The sequence below is a fragment of the Trifolium pratense genome, linkage group LG1 (assembly GCF_020283565.1).
Source record: "Trifolium pratense cultivar HEN17-A07 linkage group LG1, ARS_RC_1.1, whole genome shotgun sequence".
In the NCBI taxonomy this organism is placed as follows: Eukaryota; Viridiplantae; Streptophyta; class Magnoliopsida; order Fabales; family Fabaceae; genus Trifolium; species Trifolium pratense.
In genome coordinates this window covers 15,259,795-15,281,356 of record NC_060059.1, presented here as the reverse complement: position 1 = coordinate 15,281,356, position 21,562 = coordinate 15,259,795, and the positions used below count along the sequence as shown (strand labels likewise).

General features: G+C 33.5%; 1 protein-coding gene across 3 annotated transcripts; it reads left to right on the top strand.

Annotated features, from left to right (window-relative positions):
• The first annotated feature begins 2,367 nt into the window (after nucleotides 1–2,367).
• On the top strand, nucleotides 2,368–16,757 carry LOC123903201 (putative disease resistance protein RGA3). Of its 3 annotated transcripts, none has more exons than XM_045953127.1 (3): nucleotides 2,373–3,027; nucleotides 11,717–13,985; nucleotides 16,383–16,757. In XM_045953127.1, exons 1-2 carry the CDS (start codon nucleotides 2,728–2,730, stop codon nucleotides 13,961–13,963), a joined length of 2,547 nt encoding a protein of 848 aa, XP_045809083.1. In that variant the 5' UTR covers nucleotides 2,373–2,727; the 3' UTR covers nucleotides 13,964–13,985; nucleotides 16,383–16,757. The 3 variants fall into 3 exon arrangements, with proteins under 3 accessions (XP_045809082.1, XP_045809083.1, XP_045809084.1); XM_045953128.1 differs by lacking the exon at nucleotides 16,383–16,757 and having other exon boundaries at nucleotides 2,392–2,677; nucleotides 2,759–3,027; nucleotides 11,717–14,234; XM_045953126.1 differs by lacking the exon at nucleotides 16,383–16,757 and having other exon boundaries at nucleotides 2,368–3,027; nucleotides 11,717–14,234.
• Nucleotides 16,758–21,562: the final 4,805 nt, after the last annotated feature.

The following is a 21,562-nucleotide window of genomic DNA, read 5'->3' as shown; positions in this document are numbered from 1 at the left end:
AACTGTATTTAATGCTATTTTTCCAAAAGTACCATAATTAATTGTTATACTTTTAACATGTTTGTATAATTCCAATGCAAATTTAATATATTTGTAAGGGGTAGTTTAGTAAACAACAACAATTTTCTTAATATGCATGAAACAAGAAAAATTTGCCTATAATAAGGCCGAAGGGAGTATGCAGTTTGCCAGCCTGATTTGCTGAATGCCAACTTATCAACACAATACTCAGTAGCGGAGCTAGGGGTGGCCCGGCCGGGCCGCAGCCCACCCCAAAAAAAATGGAAATTACTTGGATACCCCTATTAGTATATAAAATTACATCTGTATGATAGATATATTGGTTAATGCGCAATATTATCATAAAATAGTCGTTGGCCAAGCGGATATGCTGCTTATATATTTCCGGTTAGCTTGCAGGTTCGACTCCTGCTTGTAGATTTTTTAAATTTTTCTATCTTTTTTTTAAACAAATCTTTTTCATTGTGATTCTTTAATTTTTCTATTTTGGTTTTTTTTAAATAAATCAACTTTCATTGTTGTGTAAAGTGGGTTTCACAATTTTTAATTATGTATCTACATATACTATTATCTTTTTTACTAACTTTTTGTATGAATAAACACAATTTTTAATCAATTAAAAACAATTATTCTCTTTTGAATATATATCTGTAATATAATAAAAAATATAATTTTTTATGATCAATTTTATGCAAGTATTAGTTCAAAGTTAATTATTTATTATTCCGAGTCACTTGTAAACGTAAATATTATTTTAAAGTATGCAGTTTAATTTTTTAGGGACCAACTGTTTTTTTATTCGAGCAATCTTATGGTATTTCATTTTGAGTGATTAACTTTATACTTTTTTTTACGTTAACTTTATACTAATTACAAATTCAATTGTTATATACAATATAATTTTCGTATTTAATTTATATGTTGTAATATTTTTATCGGCCCACCCAATATTATTTTTCTGGCTCCGCCACTGACAATACTGTACTAATAGTACTTTGTAGTTTGTAGAAAAGAAAAAAAACTATAGTATGTAAGACCCCGTCTAGTCAATTAATTTCATGCGGTATTCAAATTTTTTTGACACACACAGTATTCAATTATTAGAACCGACGAAATCAGCCTATAAACCTATTTAATTGATTTTTCACATTATAAAAAAAATGATTTGTCACCTAATTACAACATTGCAAAAGAAAAACTAGGCTTTTTAGTCTTGTAAAGTCACGGTTCATCTGTGTGAACTCTAGAGGAGGACAGATGAACCGTGACTTTACGAGACTATCTGGACCATCGATAAATTTGTATCCACATGTCACGATATGAGCAATGTAATGAAAACTAATGGAGGATAAGCTAATGGAACATATCTGAACCCCCTCTAGTAATTAGGTGACAGATGTAGCTCAACTTTTTTTTTATAATAACTGACAAATGGCAGAGTAATTAATTCTTTTTATGGAATATTAATTATGGAAAATGTTAACATGTGCACCAAAGGCACATGTTAAGGAACCAAAAGTAGAAATAATATATTAAAATTTGTGCATTTAGCTTTTTAAACATTAAATTTTTTTCGAACATTAAATGCTATTTTCTATATTTAGAGCATCCACAATGGAGCACTTCATTTTTTAGTACTTAAATGGTCCCACATGGACACATCATCAATTTATTATTTTTTTAATAATAGTACCTAATAGGTACTCAACCCCTCCAATGGAGCATTTCTTAAAAAGTTCTAAAATGGGTCCCATCAATAACTTCACATCATTACAATATATTTAATTATCTATTTTATAATATAAATTGATTGAATTAATGATAAAATTACAAAATTAGTATGGACTATTTTTTTTATAATTCAAAAAAATAATTAAAATTCGAAATTTAATTTAAAATAATATTGTCAAATTTTAAGAATTACATAATTAAAAAATAATTTAAAATAATTAATAAAATGGTAATTTTGAGAGGAGTAGAATCCTTCAATTTGGTTTTGATTTATATGATAGAAGTTTTTATTTTTTTTCCAACGGTAAAAAGAAACAAACAATGACTACCAACGTCTATATATGGTTGACAATTAATTTTTATGCCAATTTAAAAGTTGTGATTTTTTTATTTTTTGAATATATTAAATAAAGTGGGTCCCATAAAAAGAAGAGAGAGTTCTTATATTTGAATTGGTACATATTAAGTACTAAAATGTGTTGTGCTCCAATAGTAGTACCATGAGTACCTAATAGGTACTACACCATTGGAGATGGTCATAGAAGCTTAACATGTGCCCTTTATGCACATGTTAACATCACCCATTAATTATTAGTATTAAAACTATGAAATAAAAGGGTGCAGAGTTTGTTTAGGTGTAGTCACTTCTTTCCAATCTCCACTTTCTAAACCATATTTTATTTATTTATTACAAAAGTTCTGATAGGCTACAAATCTACCAGTACAATTCATCTTCTTATTCCTTGCTTCTCTTTCATATTCATGTTTGCAAAATACCGTGAAAAACACAGAAGCTTAGAGAAAAAAAAATGACAGGGAAATAAATATCTGTGAGTAAAGAGAGGAGAACCGTATAGACCCATCCGACAGAACCGCGGTCCGCCGGAACCATGTCCACAATTTTTCTTCACCGGAGATCTGAAAAGTGAAATCATTCATTCATTCTTCTGTTGTGTGATCTTCTTCTACGAAAACATGGCTGAACCACTCCTCTTCGCCCTTGCAGAGTCGTTCATCACTAAACTTGCTTCTCAAGCTGTCAAAGAAGCTTCTCTTGCGCTTGGCGTCTCCAAAGAATTGGAGGATATCAAAAACAATGTTTTATTCATCAAAGCTGTGCTGCTGGATGCTGAGCAAAAGCAGCATCAAAACAACGAGCTTCATGAATGGCTGAAACAGATTAAGCCTATCTTCTCCGATGCCGAAAACGTGATTGATGATTTTGAGTGCGAGCGACTACGAAAACAAGTCGCTTCTGGCAGCATCAGAAAGAAGGTAAAGTTTAATTTTAGAGAAGAATATTTTCTCATTCATATATTCAATGAATCGGTGCAAAGTATATATATATATATATAGCCTATTGATAGCAGTTTAGGCAATTAGTTTATACATAATTATTGCCTACCAATAAGCATGAAATATCTCAAATATGTGATTCCCTATTAACATAAAACAGATCCCTAAACTTAAGGAATCAATTTATCAACACGTCCCCCCAAGTTGGTGCATAGATATTCCACATGCCCAACTTGCTAACAACGTTTGAGAACACTCGACTTGAGACAACTTTAGTTAGAATATCAGCCAATTGGTCCTCTGATCGGATCCTAGGTAATTCCAACATATTCTCATCCAATTTCTCCATGATGAAGAATCTGTCTACTTCCACATGCCTGGTATGATCATGATGAACCGGGTTATGAGCTATGTCATATGCTGCCTTATTGTCCACTATAAGAAAATCAGTCTATACCCACGGCCATTTTTGCTATTACTCACGGCTTCACCATGAGTACATGTGATTTACCCACGGCACTGGTCCGTGGCATTTTGCCTCGTTGGTAACTCATTACCCAAGAAAATGCCTTGGGTAAGATTACTTACGGCCTTCCCTACGTTATTATCCAGAATTTTGCCGTGATTAATTACCCATGGTAATACCATGAGTAGAGCTTACCCACGACTTTGCCATAGAAACATTTCTAAATACTTACCCACGGCTTTGCCATGGAAACATATTACCTACTGTATTGCCGTGGGTAAGATCATTTTTTTTTTTTTTTACATTCATAAACTGCTGGTAGCAATTTTATGTTACTATCACGTCAAAAAGATAAACAATACTAAACAAACACAAACTAAACAATAACTAAATTTAAAACTAAGCAAATTGAGTCATGTCATCAAAAAAGCACTTACTCAAACTAAAGTATATACAGTGTTAACAAAAATTGACACTATTATAAGTGTCAAAATAAACAGATAAGATACTAACAATTTGGAAAAAATATGTAGTCATAATACTGATACTCAAGGACTATGTAGTATTCCCTTCCTGCAGGTCCACTCCTAATCCGCTGTGGATTTAGTATGCCGTGCTAAATACAACAACAATAACAACAAAAAATTAAGCGAATGTAGAATCAGTTTGATTTTAGAAAAGATTTTGATCTTTGAAAACAAAAAATAAGGTGAAAAGATGAACAATTTTGCAGCTAAATAAAAAGAAAAAGGCCATTTTCTCAACAAAGAGAAGCTAAGTATCTAAAACATTGACAATAATAAAATATATCATGGCAATATCCTTACCGGTGGCTTCTCGCCCTTTCTCAGCTTTTCCACTATCTCAACTACTTTCTATGGGGTTACATCTTCCTGGAATCGAACATCAATATGACATATTAAGAGTGTTTCAGAACTACAAGCACATTAATAATAAACCCTTCCCCCAAAAAAATATAGTGAAAAGAGGAAATGGGTACATAGTAGTTATAAGTATATCCTTCTGATCCATTGGAGTAATCAGCCACTGTAATCCTGAGAGCATTCACACAGCATCCCTGCATAACACCAACAACTTCAATCATGCAGGACTTCACATTGGCAGTCCTTGGACTTCAAACTTCATATAGGACTGTAATTGTGTCACAAACAAACGCAGAAGATAAGTACACATCTTCTCTTGTATTTTAATTTCTCTAAATAACATAAACAACCTGCCAACCACCATGATAGGTCATTCTCATCTCAGTTATATACTAATGTCACATAAAGGTCATTTTCTTCTGGTAAATATCTAAGGGATTATTTGGATAACTTCATATAACTTTTTTTAAGAAAAATGTACGGCACAATCTATCTTGCACCAAGAAAACTTATGCAGCCTAGAGCTGGTATTGTGCCCTGTCTTATTTTAGCAGCAGTTTAAACTTCCTGGCTGGCAAATACTAAAGCCAACCAGCTCGGCCCGCTGCATTATAACTTCATAAAACAGAAACAGGAAAAATACTAAAAATTACACACTCCATATCAAATATCTAAGATATCCAAAGTTATTGAAACAATGACCATCAGAAAGTCCAATTTTGTCCTTAATGTAACTTTTGACCATCAGAGCAAATCATACAAGAATAAAACATTGAATATTAGGAACATGCTGAAATTAAAACAAGTTATTGTTCATAGAAAAACTCACCATGCATTCCATTTCTCCAACAGAAAAGAAACCATCTTGTGTTATTTCTGCAAATCAAAGGTAAAAAGAAACTAATTCTTAGGAGGAAAAACATATGGTTCAAATTTATCAAGAACAAAACCAAGTTCAGTGGTAGGTAATGGGAGAAATTAATACAAGTGAACTAACCATTTCGTTTCACTCCCAAGTGTTTCAATAAAGCTTCTTCAATTTCCCGTGAACCTCATATCAGACAAGGTGTTGTTCCACAGACCAATAGATGATATTTTCAACCTGAAAATTCAAAGGTGGTTGATCCAACATGGTTTGGCCTGTACTAGTGTGAATTAGCAAGAATGAAAGTAATGCCGCAAGATATATGACTTTCACCTTAGATCGAATGAACATTGAGTAAAATGTGGCAACCTCGTATACCCGAATAGGAGCAATCTCTATAACCTTAGCCATCTGAATGATTCACGAAATTGTTTGTTAACAAAGGATTTTATTTGTATTTCATTCCACTTAGCTGGTTGTGTTAGGAAGCAATTACCCATTGAAGAAACTTTGGGACAAATCTACAGTTTAAATGTACCTCTATTTTTCCACAGCTCAAAACAATGGTTAAGTAGTCACTAACCAGAAATCACAAAGGTAACCATTAACTTTTATATTTGGGAATTTTATTCATATCAGGAACCCACATAACAGAAAGAACTTTTATAGGAAAAAAATATAAAGTTCAAATCATATGAAAATTAAATTTAGGGTTTTCACTACAAAATGTAAATCAACCAACAAGGAAATTGAACATTTCAATTGTAATTTCCAAATGAGCAAGCGATCCCTAGAAGAACAAAGATAAAAAATGATATTGAAGTAACCAATACACACATATAGTAACTAAGATCGATTCTCGTCAAATTCTCAGTTTCCCAACAACAGCACAATCAATTCTCAGCTTCACACAACAAGATTATATCGATTAATTAGCAAAACATAAAGATTGAGTTGCAAGGATTATACTCACTGTTCCGGTGGAGGGGGGACGAACAGAGAGAACGCAGCTGGGAACGGAGAAAGTGGAGATGCTCTCTAGAGTGGATAGGGTCGCCAGAACGAAGATGGTAGCCGGTAGGGGTGTGCATGGTTTGGAAACCACACCACACCTAATTGATGGTTTTGGTTAACCAAAACCATTTCAATAACAAACCGGTTATTTTTTAAAACTAATTTGGATTTGGTTATTAACCGGATCAAACCAACTTATAACCGGTTTGTAATAAAATTTAAGTTATTCACATGATCCAATTTTAAATAGGTTTTTTACTTAAACTAATTTTTTTATTAGTTGATTAAAAAAAATAGATTTATTAATTATTTTAAAAACATAATTTTTCATTAATTTTATGATTGAATTGGTTTATAATCAACCCACAAAATATTTTTTTTAAACCCAAATTATTTTTTACTTAGCCGAAAACTTGTTTTTTATATTGTTTTAAAAATATTTTTTATTATTTAAAAAAAGAGTAATTTTTAAAATTAAAAAATCTGATTTTTAAATACAAAAAAAAAAACTAATAAATAGGAAAAAAATTAAAATACTAAATTTTTGAAAAACTAAAAACATTAAAAACTGATTTTTTAATTATTTTAAAAAAAAAACTGAATTTTTTAATTATTTTTAAAATAATTATTAAAAATCTGATTTTTAAAATAAAATAATAATAAAATAATATGGGTGGTTGGTGGTGGCCGGCCGCCGGAGCACCACCACCGGCCGCCGGAGTACCACCACCGACCGCCGTGAAAGTCGCCGGAGGTCCGATGGAAAACTGCCGTCCGCCGTCTCGGTTGGAGCGCCGCCGCGCCGGCCGGCGGTGGTCCGGCGTTGACCACCGGTTGACCACCAGTCCTCCACCTCCTCTTTTAATTAATTATTTTATTATATAATAAAGAATTTTAAAAAATTGAAGATTGGGTCTGAATTAGCTATTGGGCCTAAATTTTCAAACCAATTTCAAACCAAATTACAAAATGTGGTTATGGTTTATAATTGGTGTTTTTTTATTGGAGTGGTGTGGTTTTTTTTTTTAAATGGATTTTGCAAACTAAAATTGGATATGAATTAGTTAGTAATTTGGTTAAGGATAGCCAAATTTTTTGTAACCCCTAGTAGCCGGTGATGAGAGGGTCTCCAGAGTGGAGACTGGAGAGTGATTGGGATTTGCCTTCCTTCGTTTTCTCAGTCTTTTGTTTCGAGAAGAATTGGGAAAAGTAACATGAATAGTGGTAGAGAAAAGAAAGGTAGTTACTCCTTGCACAAATATTAGAAAAAATAATTGTTAATGTGATATTTAAGAAATTTAGTTAAGTGTAGTTAATTTTCTTGATTTAATGCAACTGTATTATTTATTTTGAAAAGTGTAAAAGTGAAATAAATATCTAACATAAAATAAAAATTAAATAGGGGTATATTAGAAATTGTAGTATTAATTAGTTTAAAAGTAGTTAATTTTTGCTTATAATAATGACCAAAATTTGAAGTATTTTTTGCTTATATTTATGTCCGGAGAGAGTACGGTGGAAGTAAGTAAATAAAAACATTTACCTTCAAATTAAGTTATGATCAATTTCAAAATTGTAGTATTAATTAGTTTAAAAGTAGTTAATTTTTGCTTATAATAATGACCAAAATTTGAAGTATTTTTTGCTTATATTTATGTCCGGAGAGAGTACGGTGGAAGTAAGTAAATAAAAACATTTACCTTCAAATTAAGTTATGATCAATTTCAATTACCTCCCCCCCCCCGATGTCTCTTTAAATGACACAGACACCCACTCTATTTTTAAATTTGACACTGACCTCTCTTGAGTCTCTAAAAATAGATAAAAACCTCTCCTTTATCAACTTAACACTGTTAACTATCCGTTAACCATTCATCTAATTTTAAACTAGACACTAACCTCCCTTAGATATCTTAAAATGGATAAAAACCTCCCTTGTCAACTTAACACTATTTTTTAAACTAAAAACTACTATTTTTCCATGGATTTGTTGAACCAACTCATGGCGAACCATTGAGTAACATTCTTCAAATTCAGGAATGAGATCTTTGCTCAAAATTTCACGACGGACTTGTTCGAACTCGCCATTCAAACCAGTCAGGAAAATATGCACCCTTTGTCATTGAACTGACTTGTGATAAGCAGCAACATCCTTCTCACATTCCATAATCACTTTGTCTCGATGATCCAACTCACTGAAAATTTCAGTTAATTCTCCGTAATAAACAAAAAGTTATTTACCATTCTGTTTTGCATAAAAGACCCTCTGATTCAATGTAAAAACTTGCAATTCATCTGCTCCATCATAAAAAGCTTTTGATAAAGCTTTCCAAATATCCCGAGCAGATTTTAGACGAATATAAAGCTTCATAATATCCGGTGTCATGGCCATCAATAACCATAACTTAACTTTCTGATTATCACTGTACTGTACCACTTCTCGTACCCATCATCAACTTCGGTAGGTGGTGGTTTATTACCACGAATAAATGAGAGTTTCTCCTTTTTCAGCAAGATGCATCTCCATAATCTGACACCACATATCATAATTTGTTTCGTCGAGTATAATCCCCGCATTGAAGGATGAACTCTCTGAATGAATAATAATTGGCGCAGGAGCAAACATATTCCCATTGGCTTCAGTCGCCTTTTTTGGTGATTCAGAATCTGATTTACTCATGGCTCTAGGTTTAGGTTAGGGCTAAGTTTAGATCTAAACCTGCTCTGGTAGCAAGTTTAACTTTAGAGAAGAATATTTTCTCATTCATATATATATATATATAGGGATTTGCTAATGCACACCCACTGTTTTTTATGAAGGTGTGCATTAGCAACATACACCTTAAGGTGTATTTAACTATTTTTTAGTTATCATTTGCTAACACACACATTCTAAAAATTAAGTAGGTGTATTACAGCAAATGCCTATAGGAGTTGCTAACGTACACCCACTTATTTTTTAGAATGTGTGCATTAGCAACATGCACCTTAAGGTGTATTTAACTACTTTTTAGTTATAACTTGCTAACACACACCTTCTTAAAAATAAGCGGGTGTACGTTAGCAAAACCCATATATATATATATATGCGGAGGGATCAAATTACACCGGTGTAACATTTGAGTAATGTTACACCGCTCAATAATGCTTCAACGAATACAAATTTTACAAAATCCACCGTTGGATTGAAAGTTTATATCATTTAGATCATCCATGTTCAATTTTACAAAAATCTAAAATCGTTTGATATGTTATTGAGACCGATCAAGATTAACGCTTTATGTGTTTTTATTGAATACCGTTAAGCTTGATCGGTCTCAATAACATATCAAACGATTTTAGATTTTTGTAAAATTGAACATGGATGATCTAAATGATATAAACTTTCAATCCAACGGGGGATTTTGTAAAATTTGTATTCGTTGAAGCGTTATTGAGCGGTGTAACATTACTCAAATGTTACACCGGTGTAATTTGATCCCTCCCCTATATATATATATATATATATATATATAGGGGTTTTCTAACTTAGACCCTAGTTAGGTCTAAGTTAGCAAGGTGCACCTTTTGAGTTGGACAAAAATACCCATTTTTTTTTTTTTTGAAACAATAGAGCAACTGGGGCATGTATGTAATTTGCATCATAAAAATACCCTTTTTTTTTTTTAAAACAATAGAACAACTATTACATTTTTTAAATTTCTTCCAAATTTCGACCTCATTTTACGTGCGAATCGAACGCCGATTTCAAAAACTAATACCGGAAACCTTTGTAAAATTGAAAAATGATCAAAATCCATATAAGGAACGTCGAGTTTCGTTGAGTATTGAGGGAGATCGAACCGGGTCAAAAACCGGGTCGCACGACCCGTTTCTGCATAAAACGGGTGGATGGACGATGAACAGTGCGCGTCGCCCACGCCCACTCTCACCGGCGGCGCGTGGGGGCGCGTGCGGCCTCAGGGAGGCTCTATTTTTTTTTATTTTTTCATAATAAAATAGTAGATAATATTCTGGAAATTTTGGTATATTGTATGAAATTTTTGGAGACCCGAAACTATTTTTAGTTAATTAAATGAGTAAAAAGGTAATTAAAAATAATATAATTCCATAAAAAAATTCCAAAATTTTATGTAAAGTACTATGAATTATTTAGAACCCTCTTGTGTACCTCACTCTCCCTAGTTCAAGTCATGAAATTATTTTCACAAATTCCGCTGATTATTTAAAACCATTTAACAAATAATAATAATAATTTCATAGATTTGTACTCTGAAACCAATTGTTTTTTTATTTGTTTCTAATAAAATATTAGATAATATTCTGGAATTTTTGGTATATTTTATGAAATTTTTTGAGACCTGAAACTATTTTTCGTTAATTAAATGAGATAAAACGGTAATTAAAAACTATTGTTTGCTTCTGAAACCATTTAGCTGGAAGAATGGTTTCAGAGAGTTATACTGTGAAACCATTCTAGCAGTAAAATGGTTTCAGAAGCAAACAATTAAAAATCAACTCCCCTGAAACCATTCTATCAGTGAAATGGTTTCAAAGTACAACGCTCTGAAACCATTGTACCAGCTAAATGGTTTCAGAAGCAAACAATTAAGAAATTACTCACTGAAACCATTCTACCAGTAAAATGGTTTCAGAGAGTTATACTGTGAAACCATTCTACCAGCTAAATGGTTTCACAGTATTATATAAAGATAATTAAAGGTAGTGAAAAATTGAGTTTTTTTTTTTGTGTCCAAATCAAACGAACCAAGTCTCTATTTGTAGACAAAAAAAAATTATGAATTTTGGTATAAAAATAAAAAAATAAAAAATTAATTTACAACGAAATAATTGAGTTTAAAGTATTAAATGAAAAAAAAAACACGCCAACCACCCAGCAGTTGACACGTGTCCTGCTTTTTTAAAATGAAATTTTCTCTCTCCAGGCGCAGATCTAGTGTGGTGCACGCGCTGGCTTATCATGGAGATGGATGATCTGGACTGTCTGATTGATCCGACAGCCATGATGAGATCATCTCTTGGTCGTATGATGGAAATCAACGGTCTGTAACGGTGGTCCTGCGGTAGGCGCGCGATACTGGATCAGCGCCAATATGTTTTTTTTTTTTTTTTTAAAAAAAAGAAAGGGTATTTTTGTCCAACTCAAAAGGTGCACCTTGCTAATTTAGACCCAACTGGGTCTAAATTAGCAGCCCCCATATATATATATATATATATATATATATATATATATATATATATATATATATAGCCTATTGATAACAGTTTAGGCAATTAGTCTATACATAATTATTGCCTACAAATAAGCATGAAATATCTGAAATATATGATTCCCTATTAACATAAGGAAAATGCTAAAGAGTGGCACTGCTTAACATAAAACAGATCCCTAAACTTAAGGAATCAATTTCTCAACAGGTACGGCTTTTCTTTTCATCAAGTTCTAATCCTCTGGTTTACCCCTTTAGAATGGCACATCATATCAAAGATATCAAAGAAAAATTTGACAAGGTTGCAGAAACTAGAGATAAATTTGGCCTTCAAATTATTGACAGTGATAATCGTGTTGTGCAAAGGCGGGAAACTTATTCTCATGTAAATGATTCTGATGTGATAGGAAGAGAACATGATAAACAGAAAATTGTAAAGCTCTTATTGGGTGATGGTGGTGATAAAAGTCTATCTGTTATTGCTATTGTGGGAATTGGGGGTTTGGGAAAGACTACACTTGCAAAAACCGTGTTCAATGATAAGAGTGTAGTTGAGTCTTTTCCATTAAAGATGTGGGTATGTGTCTCCAATGATTTCGAACTTAGGAATCTGCTTCTTAAGATCATCAATTCTGCTCCTAAACAAAATCACCATGAGACGAACATTAAAAACTTTAATATGGAGCAATTGCAAAATCATCTAAGAAATGCACTTGCTGGTCAAAAGTTCTTACTTGTACTGGACGATGTATGGAATGAGGATCGTGTCAAGTGGGAAGAATTGAGGGGTTTCATACAAGCAGGTGCTCAAGGAAGTAAAGTACTAGTGACTACACGTAGCGACAAGGTGGCTAATGTGATGGGCACTTACTCTTCTTGCAATTTGCAAGGGCTTTCTGGAGAGGACTCATTGTCTGTGTTTGTAAAATGGGCTTTTAAAGAAGGAGAAGAGAGAAAATATCCTGAACTAATGGAGATTGCAAAAGAAATTGTGCCTAAATGTGGAGGGGTTCCATTGGCCCTAAGGACATTGGGGAGTTCGTTGTTCTCAGAAGTTGATCAGATACAAAAATGGATCATTGTTAAGGACAATGAGATTTGGAATTTACCACAAAGAGCTGAGGACATTTTACCAGCTATCAAATTAAGTTATGATCAATTACCTTCTTATTTAAAACGATGTTTTGCTTGCTTCTCTCTCTTTGAAGAGGACTTCCATTTCAACAGTTGTCATACAATTATACTTTGGGAGGCTCTTGGTTTTCTTCCATCACCAAGCCAAGGTGAAAAGTTGAAAGATATTGGCAATCAGTATTTACAGGAGCTACGGTCAAGATCTTTTCTTCAAGATTTTGTTGACTATGGCGGTGCTTACAAATTCAAATTGCACGATTTAATGCGTGCTCTTGCACTGTATGTTTCAAGAGATGAGTTTCAATTGTTGAGCCCCCACAATAAAAATATGTCCGAAAATGCCTTACATTTATCATTTGATAATAATAATGATAATTTGTTTGGACAAACTCCACTTCCCCTTCGTTTGAGAACCATACTTTTCCCTACCGGAGTCAACAATGAAGCTTTCTTAAATACTTCGGTGTCCAGGTGCAAATACTTTCGGGCTTTGCAAATAAATAATTCTGGATATAAGAGTTTGCCTCGCTCCATTGGTAGATTAAAACACTTAAGATATCTCAATCTTGAAGATAATGAAGAACTCAAGAGCCTACCTAATTCAGTTTGCGAACTCCAAAATTTAATAAATTTGAATCTCAGTGGATGCACAAAGCTAAAAAAATTGCCATATGGAATTGGAAACTTAATCAGCCTTCAACAACTACATATAACCACAAGGCAGTCTAAATTTCCAAACAAAGAGATTGAAAAATTGACATGTCTAGAAATATTAACTCTTGTTTCTTGTGACAACTTGGAGTCATTGTTTGAATTAGGAATAGAACTTCCTAGTCTTACGTTTTTGGATATTAATTCTTGTAGGAGTCTAAGGTCTGTGTCTCTTCATGTTGTTCCAAACTTAGAGAGTTTGTCTATTGATGGTTGCAACAAGCTGAATTTGTCGATGGGCCATGACAACCAAATTCCCAAGTTAAAGTTAAAGTTATTGTATCTTGAATCTTTGCTACAACTGAAGACTTTTCCTGAGTGGCTACGAGGATGTGCGAAAACATTACAATCCTTGGTAATTGTTGATTGTGACTATCTTGAGGAGCTTCCTGAGTGGCTGTCAACTCTGATTTATCTCAAAACATTTTCAATTGAAAATTGTCCAGCATTGTTTTCGCTCCCGGATGGTGTGCATCACCTCCGAAGCCTTGAATATTTGAAAATGGAAGGTTGTCCTGAATTATGTAGAGGATACCAACCAAATGTTGGAAAGGATTGGCCCAAGATATCACACATCAAACAAGTTATTATTGAAACTCCAGAAAATTAAATGGAACTCGTGGTTATCAAAGGTAGTTGATTTTCTCTTGTTTGTAGTATCCATTACTGTCTAGAATAGAAGGCTATCTTTTCCGGATTATCTTTTTTGTTTTGTTTTGTTTGTTGCTGCACTCTTTTCCTTCACCATGCTTTAACTTTGGATTTTTTGGGTAAGGTTTTTAATGAGGAAGCTTTTATTGTATTTGTTTTGGGTATTGGCATAGTCCCCCCAATGTAGTATCACTTTTCATCTTATACAAATAAATAAAGTTTTATGTTAATTTATAAAATTTTCCCTAATAAAAATTTGTAATTTTATAAGTTGTTTTTCTCATAAGCTACCTTAAAAAATTTATAATAACACATAAAAGATATTTATTTGCATAAGCCGTTTCACATAAACTCAAAAATAAGATAATCCAAATGAGCTCAAAAACTTATTTGCATAAGTTGTTTCACATAAGTTAAAAAATAAGTCAATCCAAACAAACCTTAAATCTAATAACATCAAATAAGTTATTCTATATATTAAAATAAGTCAATCCAGATTATCGTTTTTGTTTTGTTTGTTGCTGCACTCTTTTCCTTCACCCTGTTTATCGGTACTTTGGATTTTTTGGGTAAGGTTTTTAATGTGACAACTCCTATTGTATCTGTTTTGGGTATTGGTCTAGTCCCCAATGTACTATCACTTTTCATCTACTATCAAATTTCCTAATTTATCCTCATTTCTTTTAATAATATTCTAGATTTCATATCTTCTATGTAATTTTACTCTAATAATATAATTATATTATATTACTCTCTCCATCCCTTTTTACCGGTAGTTTTAGAATAGTAACACCAAATTAACAAAGTGTATGTCGTGCAAATGCTGAAAGATGGGTTCACATTCAAAGTTGGTAATGGCGAGACAAGCTTTTGGTATGACCCTTGGATTCTTAAAGAAAAGTTATGTACGGTTGTACCCTATGTAGCAATTCAGGATACTTCCGCAAGGATTAAAGATGTTTGGTTTGACGGTAAGTGGAATTTTAATTTTTCGTATACTAATCTTCCAGACAATGTTGTCAATGCTATCACAGCAACCCAACCTAGAATAGTGCAGAATTTGCCTGATGTTTGGACTTGGAGTAACTCGAGTTCGGGTATGTACTCCGTCAAGGATGCTTATAATTGGCTTTTGAACCCAACACCACTTAATGATCATGTCAACTGGAAGTGGATTTGGCAGCTGAATCTCCCAGCAAATATTCAATTTTTTGTCTGGCAACTCATTCATGAATCCATTCCTGTGCGCGCAGTTCTGCAACACCGTCGGGTCTGCAACACCGATATCTGTCCTCGTTGTGCAGGAACCTCTGAGAACATCGATCACTGCCTATTCTCGTGTCCGGATGCAGCACGAGTGTGGAATCTGACTGGTTTGGTTTTTAATCGCAACTCTTCCCAAGGGGCTGACACGTTCACATGGTATAAGAATATGGGTAAGATTCATGGATCTCTCTTCTTCATTGCTCTCTGGGTGATTTGGTGTGGGAGGAATGAGATTGTCTTCAATAACCATAGAGAAAATACTCACACTAGTATGGGAAAGATTTATTCCTTGCTAAAATCATGTGAAGCTGCTTTTATGCCTCCGCATTCGGTAGCAGTTACGCCCGTTAACCCGCGTTTAGTATCTTTGTCCCCGCCTATGGAAGGTACCGTGTGTCTCAATGTTGATGGAAGCCTTTTCGGCGCTACAAGTTCAGCTGGTTACGGTGGTCTGATTCGGGATCATAACGGTGTTTTTATTTCGGGTTTCTACGGAGCTGCTAATGTTCGAAGTATCTTATTCGTAGAACTCATGGCTGTGTTACATGGTTTACACATATGTTGGGAAAGTGGGTTCCGTCGGGTTACATGTTACTCAGACTCGCTTCAGTCAGTTAACCTTATTCTGGACGGTGTGTCTGCTCACCAGAGGCGTCTCGCACACATGTGCGAGGTGTGCGATGGCATCGGGCCTCAACTCAAAATTTTGAGGTCCTATAATCTTACATATATATTATTTATACCTATAAAATATCAAATGTATATTAATAGATTAACTTTTAAGCCATAAAATAATAGTTATATATTGTTAATGTTCATAAAATATCATATGTATCAATAGATTAGTTATCTATAATCGTAAATATAGTTTTAGTCCATTTTAATCTTTGCATACAATTTGATCTTAGATTAGGATGTTCCTTTTTGACGTTATATACAAAGATAATTATTTTGTATTTTTTGTTCCATTTAATTTAATGCAATTGATTTAATATTGAGAATATGTTTATAAGATTGATTTTTTTTTTTTTATATTATATGCAATTTAAATCAACAATTTTTTTTTAAATTATATTTTTTTTATTAAGGGGTCATTTTTATATTTTGCACAGAGTCTCCTAAAACTCGAAGACGCCCCTGGTGCTCACCACAGATTCGCTAATGAAGTCTTTAGTATTCGTCAACTCCTCGCTAGAGATTGGGAGGTTGCGATTAACCATACGCTACGGGAAGGTAATGCGTGTGCGGATGCCTTAGCAAAGATGGGTGCGTTATCTGACTCATCTTTAGTGAAAATCTCTACGCCCCCAAGTGACCTCTCTATGATCTTGCTCGCTGACGCGCATGGGATAGGCTTCATCCGGGAGTAGCTTTCACTTTTGTTTAGTCTTTTTGTTTTGTTTTCTCTATTGTAACCAAAAAAAAAAAAAAATTAACAAAGTGTATTTTTGCACCTTATCTTTCTATTATACTCTTATTTTAATTCACCAATATTTTTTTTTATCACACACCCAATAAATTTAGTATATTATGTACAAAAAAAAATTTAATATTATGTACCCAAAAAAAATTAAAAATTTAGTTTTCCAAATATATATTAAAGCTTTTCGGGTTTCAACAAATAGTCCTAAATATTTGGAAGGAGGGTATAATAGACAAAATATAACTTTAAATTATCAAAACGACAAGTAATTTGAAACAATTTTTTTTTTCCTAAAACGACAAGTAAAAAGGAACGGAAGGAATATATTATTATATCATAATTTAGCTAGGACGGTCAATTCTTATACTAGTAGTTTTCATAGATTTGAGATTATTCTTTCATGTATTGAACTTTTGGTAATTAATAAAATGCATTAGGCATTTAAGCTTGCTTGTTTGAAAGAGATGATCATCTTTTGATCTCATGATGTTGTAAAACTCTTAACAAATATCATGAACAAATTTAATGGGTTAAAAACGGGAATTTGTAGATGTTTGTTCAAGGACATGTGTGTTTATGAGTTTTTGAGTAAAAGTGTATAAATCTCATGATTTTGATGTGTTTGATGTAGATTTATGAAATAAACTGTACTTTCATGTGTATGTTTATGTTATATACGTGAAAACAATGTCTTTTGGGGTCTGAAACATGAAAAATGGGATGTTTGGGTGGATTTATGTTCAAACCCGTAGCAGAGCATCCATGACAAGACGCGTTCACTGAACGAGCCTTGCCGCGAAACGTAGCGAGCATGCATGTTCTTGAGGTTCGCTGAGCGAGCCAAAGCGAGACGTAGCAAGAGTGCTCGCTAAGTCTCGTCGGTACCCTGAAAACTTTCTGTTTCTGTTCGCCAACCGTCGATGGCTCTTGCTAAGCAAAGGAGCCAGACCATAATTTTATTTTGTTGATGTTCTAAGTGCAATTAATGATTTATAACATGAATTAATTGTATTTTTAAGAATTGTTGATGATTGTTGATGACTATTGATGATGTTTGTTTAAATATCAAAGAAGTATATTAAGGTATGTATATTAATTATGTGAGAGTATTCATGAAACATACATGCATTCATGAATTGAGTTTGGATCTTAGAATTATGTAATTCTAATAAAGACGTATATCAGATTATATTTATCCGATAAAGAAGAAGGTACTTCATGCATTAGACATCTCCAGGGTGACATAGTATGAGTTGTGGTATTAGAATGCATTAGGATTATGTGGATATTATGTGATAAATGATATGTGACATTACTTGGATTGACTTGATAAATTTTTTATGCGTGTTAATAATTGATTGAAATGTTTGAAAACTTGGTATCCGGCCTTAGGACCGACTAATCCAAGGGGACCAATCCCACCGCCCACTTGTGGGGGCCCCATTTAAAGCCAGAGTTTTTTTTTGCTCTGTATGGACTTAGCCCACCGAAATTGGCACCAGTGGGAATCGAACCTGAGACCTTGAGAGGAGCATACTCCAAGGGCCCAAGCCAACACCACTCGATAATTGATTGAAGTGTTAGATATTTATTAACTCTAAACGATGCTTCTATTTGTTGATACCTCATAATCTTATAATTAAATTAAGATTGAGAATGTATGTTGTGAGATAGATATGCATGATAATAACTTGAAGTGTTAAGTATATTCTTACACTTGTATTTATTGATTATGATTTCTAACTCTCTGTTTTATGTTATGTGCTGAACCTTTGGGGGTTCAGATAACTAGGTTGAGGATCCCGCTCGAAACTAGAGAGCTTGCTTGTGCATATCCTAGCACACTTTTTGGTGAGGAGTTTAACTAGGCTACTCCTTTAGTTAGTTTTTTTTTTTTGAACGGCTAAATTCCTTTAGTTAGCTTTTGATGGGTTGTAATTTAGTGTTGCTCTGATAGTTGTAACATCGAGTCGAGTATTCGCTTAAACTTGTATTATGACTATATTTACCTATTTGACCTTGCTAACTTGTGTAATATGACATCCATGATGATGATATGGCTTAATATATATTTTGAGGCCTTTGGATAATTAGTTAGCTTTGATGATCAATGTGTTAAAAGGAATGATTATCTTTAAATTTCATTTCCGTTGTCGCAAGTATGTTATAAGTATGTTGAATCTCCTTTTGCCTTGTATGTCCGTTTTTAATAACATGTAACGCCTTAATTTGTTTAATGTTTTATTTATTTATATTCAATAAATACACGTTAAGGGGTTAGACTGTTACAAACTGGTATCAGAGCAAGGTCGGTTCATGTGGAACCAATTAGGATTTGTTACCCATATATTCAACCTGTGTAGAGAGAACACGCTCAGATCGCGGAGGCATTGGCTATGATAGAAATTTTATAGCAAGTGAATTATATAGTCGTCAAGTAGTAAAAATTATCGATCATCGAGGATTGATCCTCAGGGATTGAGATTAATCTAAAGCAAAACAACTTAAGAGGAAATTAAATGACATTTGGGGGGTTTGCATTGCAATTGAGTTTAAACTAGAAATTAAAATAGGTTTAATTCAACAAAGGTAAAAATGATTAGGTCGCTTCGAATCATCTAATTCAACTTGCTTGGAAGTAAGGTCTATTTCAATTAATTATTCCCTTAATATCATGATGAATTAACAAAATAGTTATGACCAATCTCTTGGCTCATAATCCTCTTCTTCAATTATAATGCCTTAATCTCTTAGGCGAAATCATAATTGAGGAACGTTTGATTGCACGTTAATTCCCTAAATCACAATTAACAATTCGATATCTCTAAAACAATTGCCAATTGAATAATCGTGCTAGATCAAATATCAAAACCTAGTGCTAGTAGTGAATCTCTATCTAGAATCATTTCACATGTGATCAAGACATGAAAAGCATTAAGAACAAGCATGATTAAATTATACTAACTTCGTAATTAATCAAAACAGTACTCAAATACTACATGGTTCAAGCAACATTGAATTAAATTCATCTAAAAGACCTAATCTATGAGTTTAGCTACACATAGTAAAATAGAATAAAACAAAGGAAAAAGAAATTAAAACCATGAAACAGTGCCTGCGTCACTTGGCTTCTTTCATTGCATTCCTCTTTCCTTCAATTTTCCTTTCCTTGCACCATAGCGCAGCTTTTTGGGTTCCTTCTTCGTGTTTCCGTCGTATCTCCTTTTCTTCTCCGCAGCTTCTCCCTTTTCTTCTAGTGTGCCCCTTCTTCTTCTTCTAGGATTGGGTCACATCATGGCATAAGGCCCACTTTGCTTTTGATTGGGCCAGCTTGGTCAAAGTTTGATCTTTTTCTATTCACACCAGCTCATACACTAAAATACTTATAATAATAATTTTTGCATTCAAACATAAACATGTTAAGTTGAACCAAGATAATAAAAACGACGCAAAATATTATTTTTATAGAGAAAAAACACTTAATTGACTCAATACACCAAAAATTGTAATTTATTTTAAAATGACTCTAAATTAAACATTAAACTAATAAAATGATATTAAAACTTATTAAAAAGACTCTAAAAATAGTGACTAATGAGAACTCATCAGGCTACTATGGCTAACCTCATTGCAAGGGACAATCAACCCGGAAGAGAAGTTGAGTTGAGATTGGAGCTGTTCACGAGGCACAAACCAACGTACTTTACTGGAGGGTATGCTCCAGATGGTGCTATCAAGTGTATGGAGGAAGTTGAGATTATCTTCGAGACTATGGGATGTTCCGAGGTGAACAAGACAACCTTGGGGACTTATGTGCTAAGAGAGGAACCTAATCAATGGTGGAAGAATGCCAAGCTAATGATGGGAGCCGGTGGTGACATAATCACTTGGGAGATGTTCAAGGTGGAGTTCTTGAGAAAGTACTTTTCAGCTAATGTTAAGAACAAGAAGGTTGTTGAGTTTATGGAGCTCAAACAAGGAAACATATCTGTTGCGGAGTACACTGTCAAGTTTGAGTCTTTGTGCTTTTAGTCCACACTACAACACCGTGGAAGCTGAGAATGAAAAGTATGTTAAGTTTGAGAGCGGATTGCATCCCGGCATTAAGCATCTCATTGGATTTTCAGAAATCTGGGACTTTGCAACTCTAGTGGCTAAGAGTAGGATTTGTGATGAAGATGGAAAGGCCAAGACGCTACTACAACGCTATAAAATCAATTCCTTGTGCCGCTGAAAATTCCAAAGGCAATTTATGGAGATTGGTGAATAAAGGGAGGGCTTGAGGAATCTTCAATGAATTAATAATGTAAGATTCGGAGGAATGGCATTAACAATTCACAGAGAACTGACATACAATGGAGAAGTTGAAGAAGAAACCAATAAAAGTGAGATAATGAACAAAAAAAAGGAGCAACCTAGAAAAAAAATAAAGGAACCAGAAAATGAAGAAAATTGCAAGAGAGAAACAGAACAGACATTAAAAAATGTTATGTAACTGATTGATTGTAAGGTCTTGACACCTTGTGAATTAACACAGAAACAAAACTTAAATGAAATTGGAATCTCTCTGTATTGATAAAGGAATATCCACAAGTACATAAACAAACTACAACATTTATATGGAAAGCAGAAAAGTACTCGAAGGGAAAAGAAGAACCAAATACAAGTACTTAAGGTCATTACTCTACTGGAGAGTACAAAAGGGAGACAAGAAATTTTCATAAATTTTCTGCAAACCAATAACTGAAAATCCTTGCTATATTTATGCACAATCCAAGGAATTTCTCTCTTACCCCTCCTTTTAGGATCATTAGTCACAACTAAATCTGTTATGCCAGCCAAGCGTATTGACCCAAATGTATCATAAAA

Excerpts from the sequence above, each read along its gene's own strand:
- LOC123903201 (XM_045953127.1), top strand. The coding sequence starts at position 2,728 with ATGGCTGAACCACTCCTCTTCGCCCTTGCAGAGTCGTTCATCACTAAA. Across the intron at positions 3,028-11,716 it reads CTGGCAGCATCAGAAAGAAG|GTACGGCTTTTCTTTTCATC; the intron begins GTAAAGTTTAAT and ends ATTTCTCAACAG.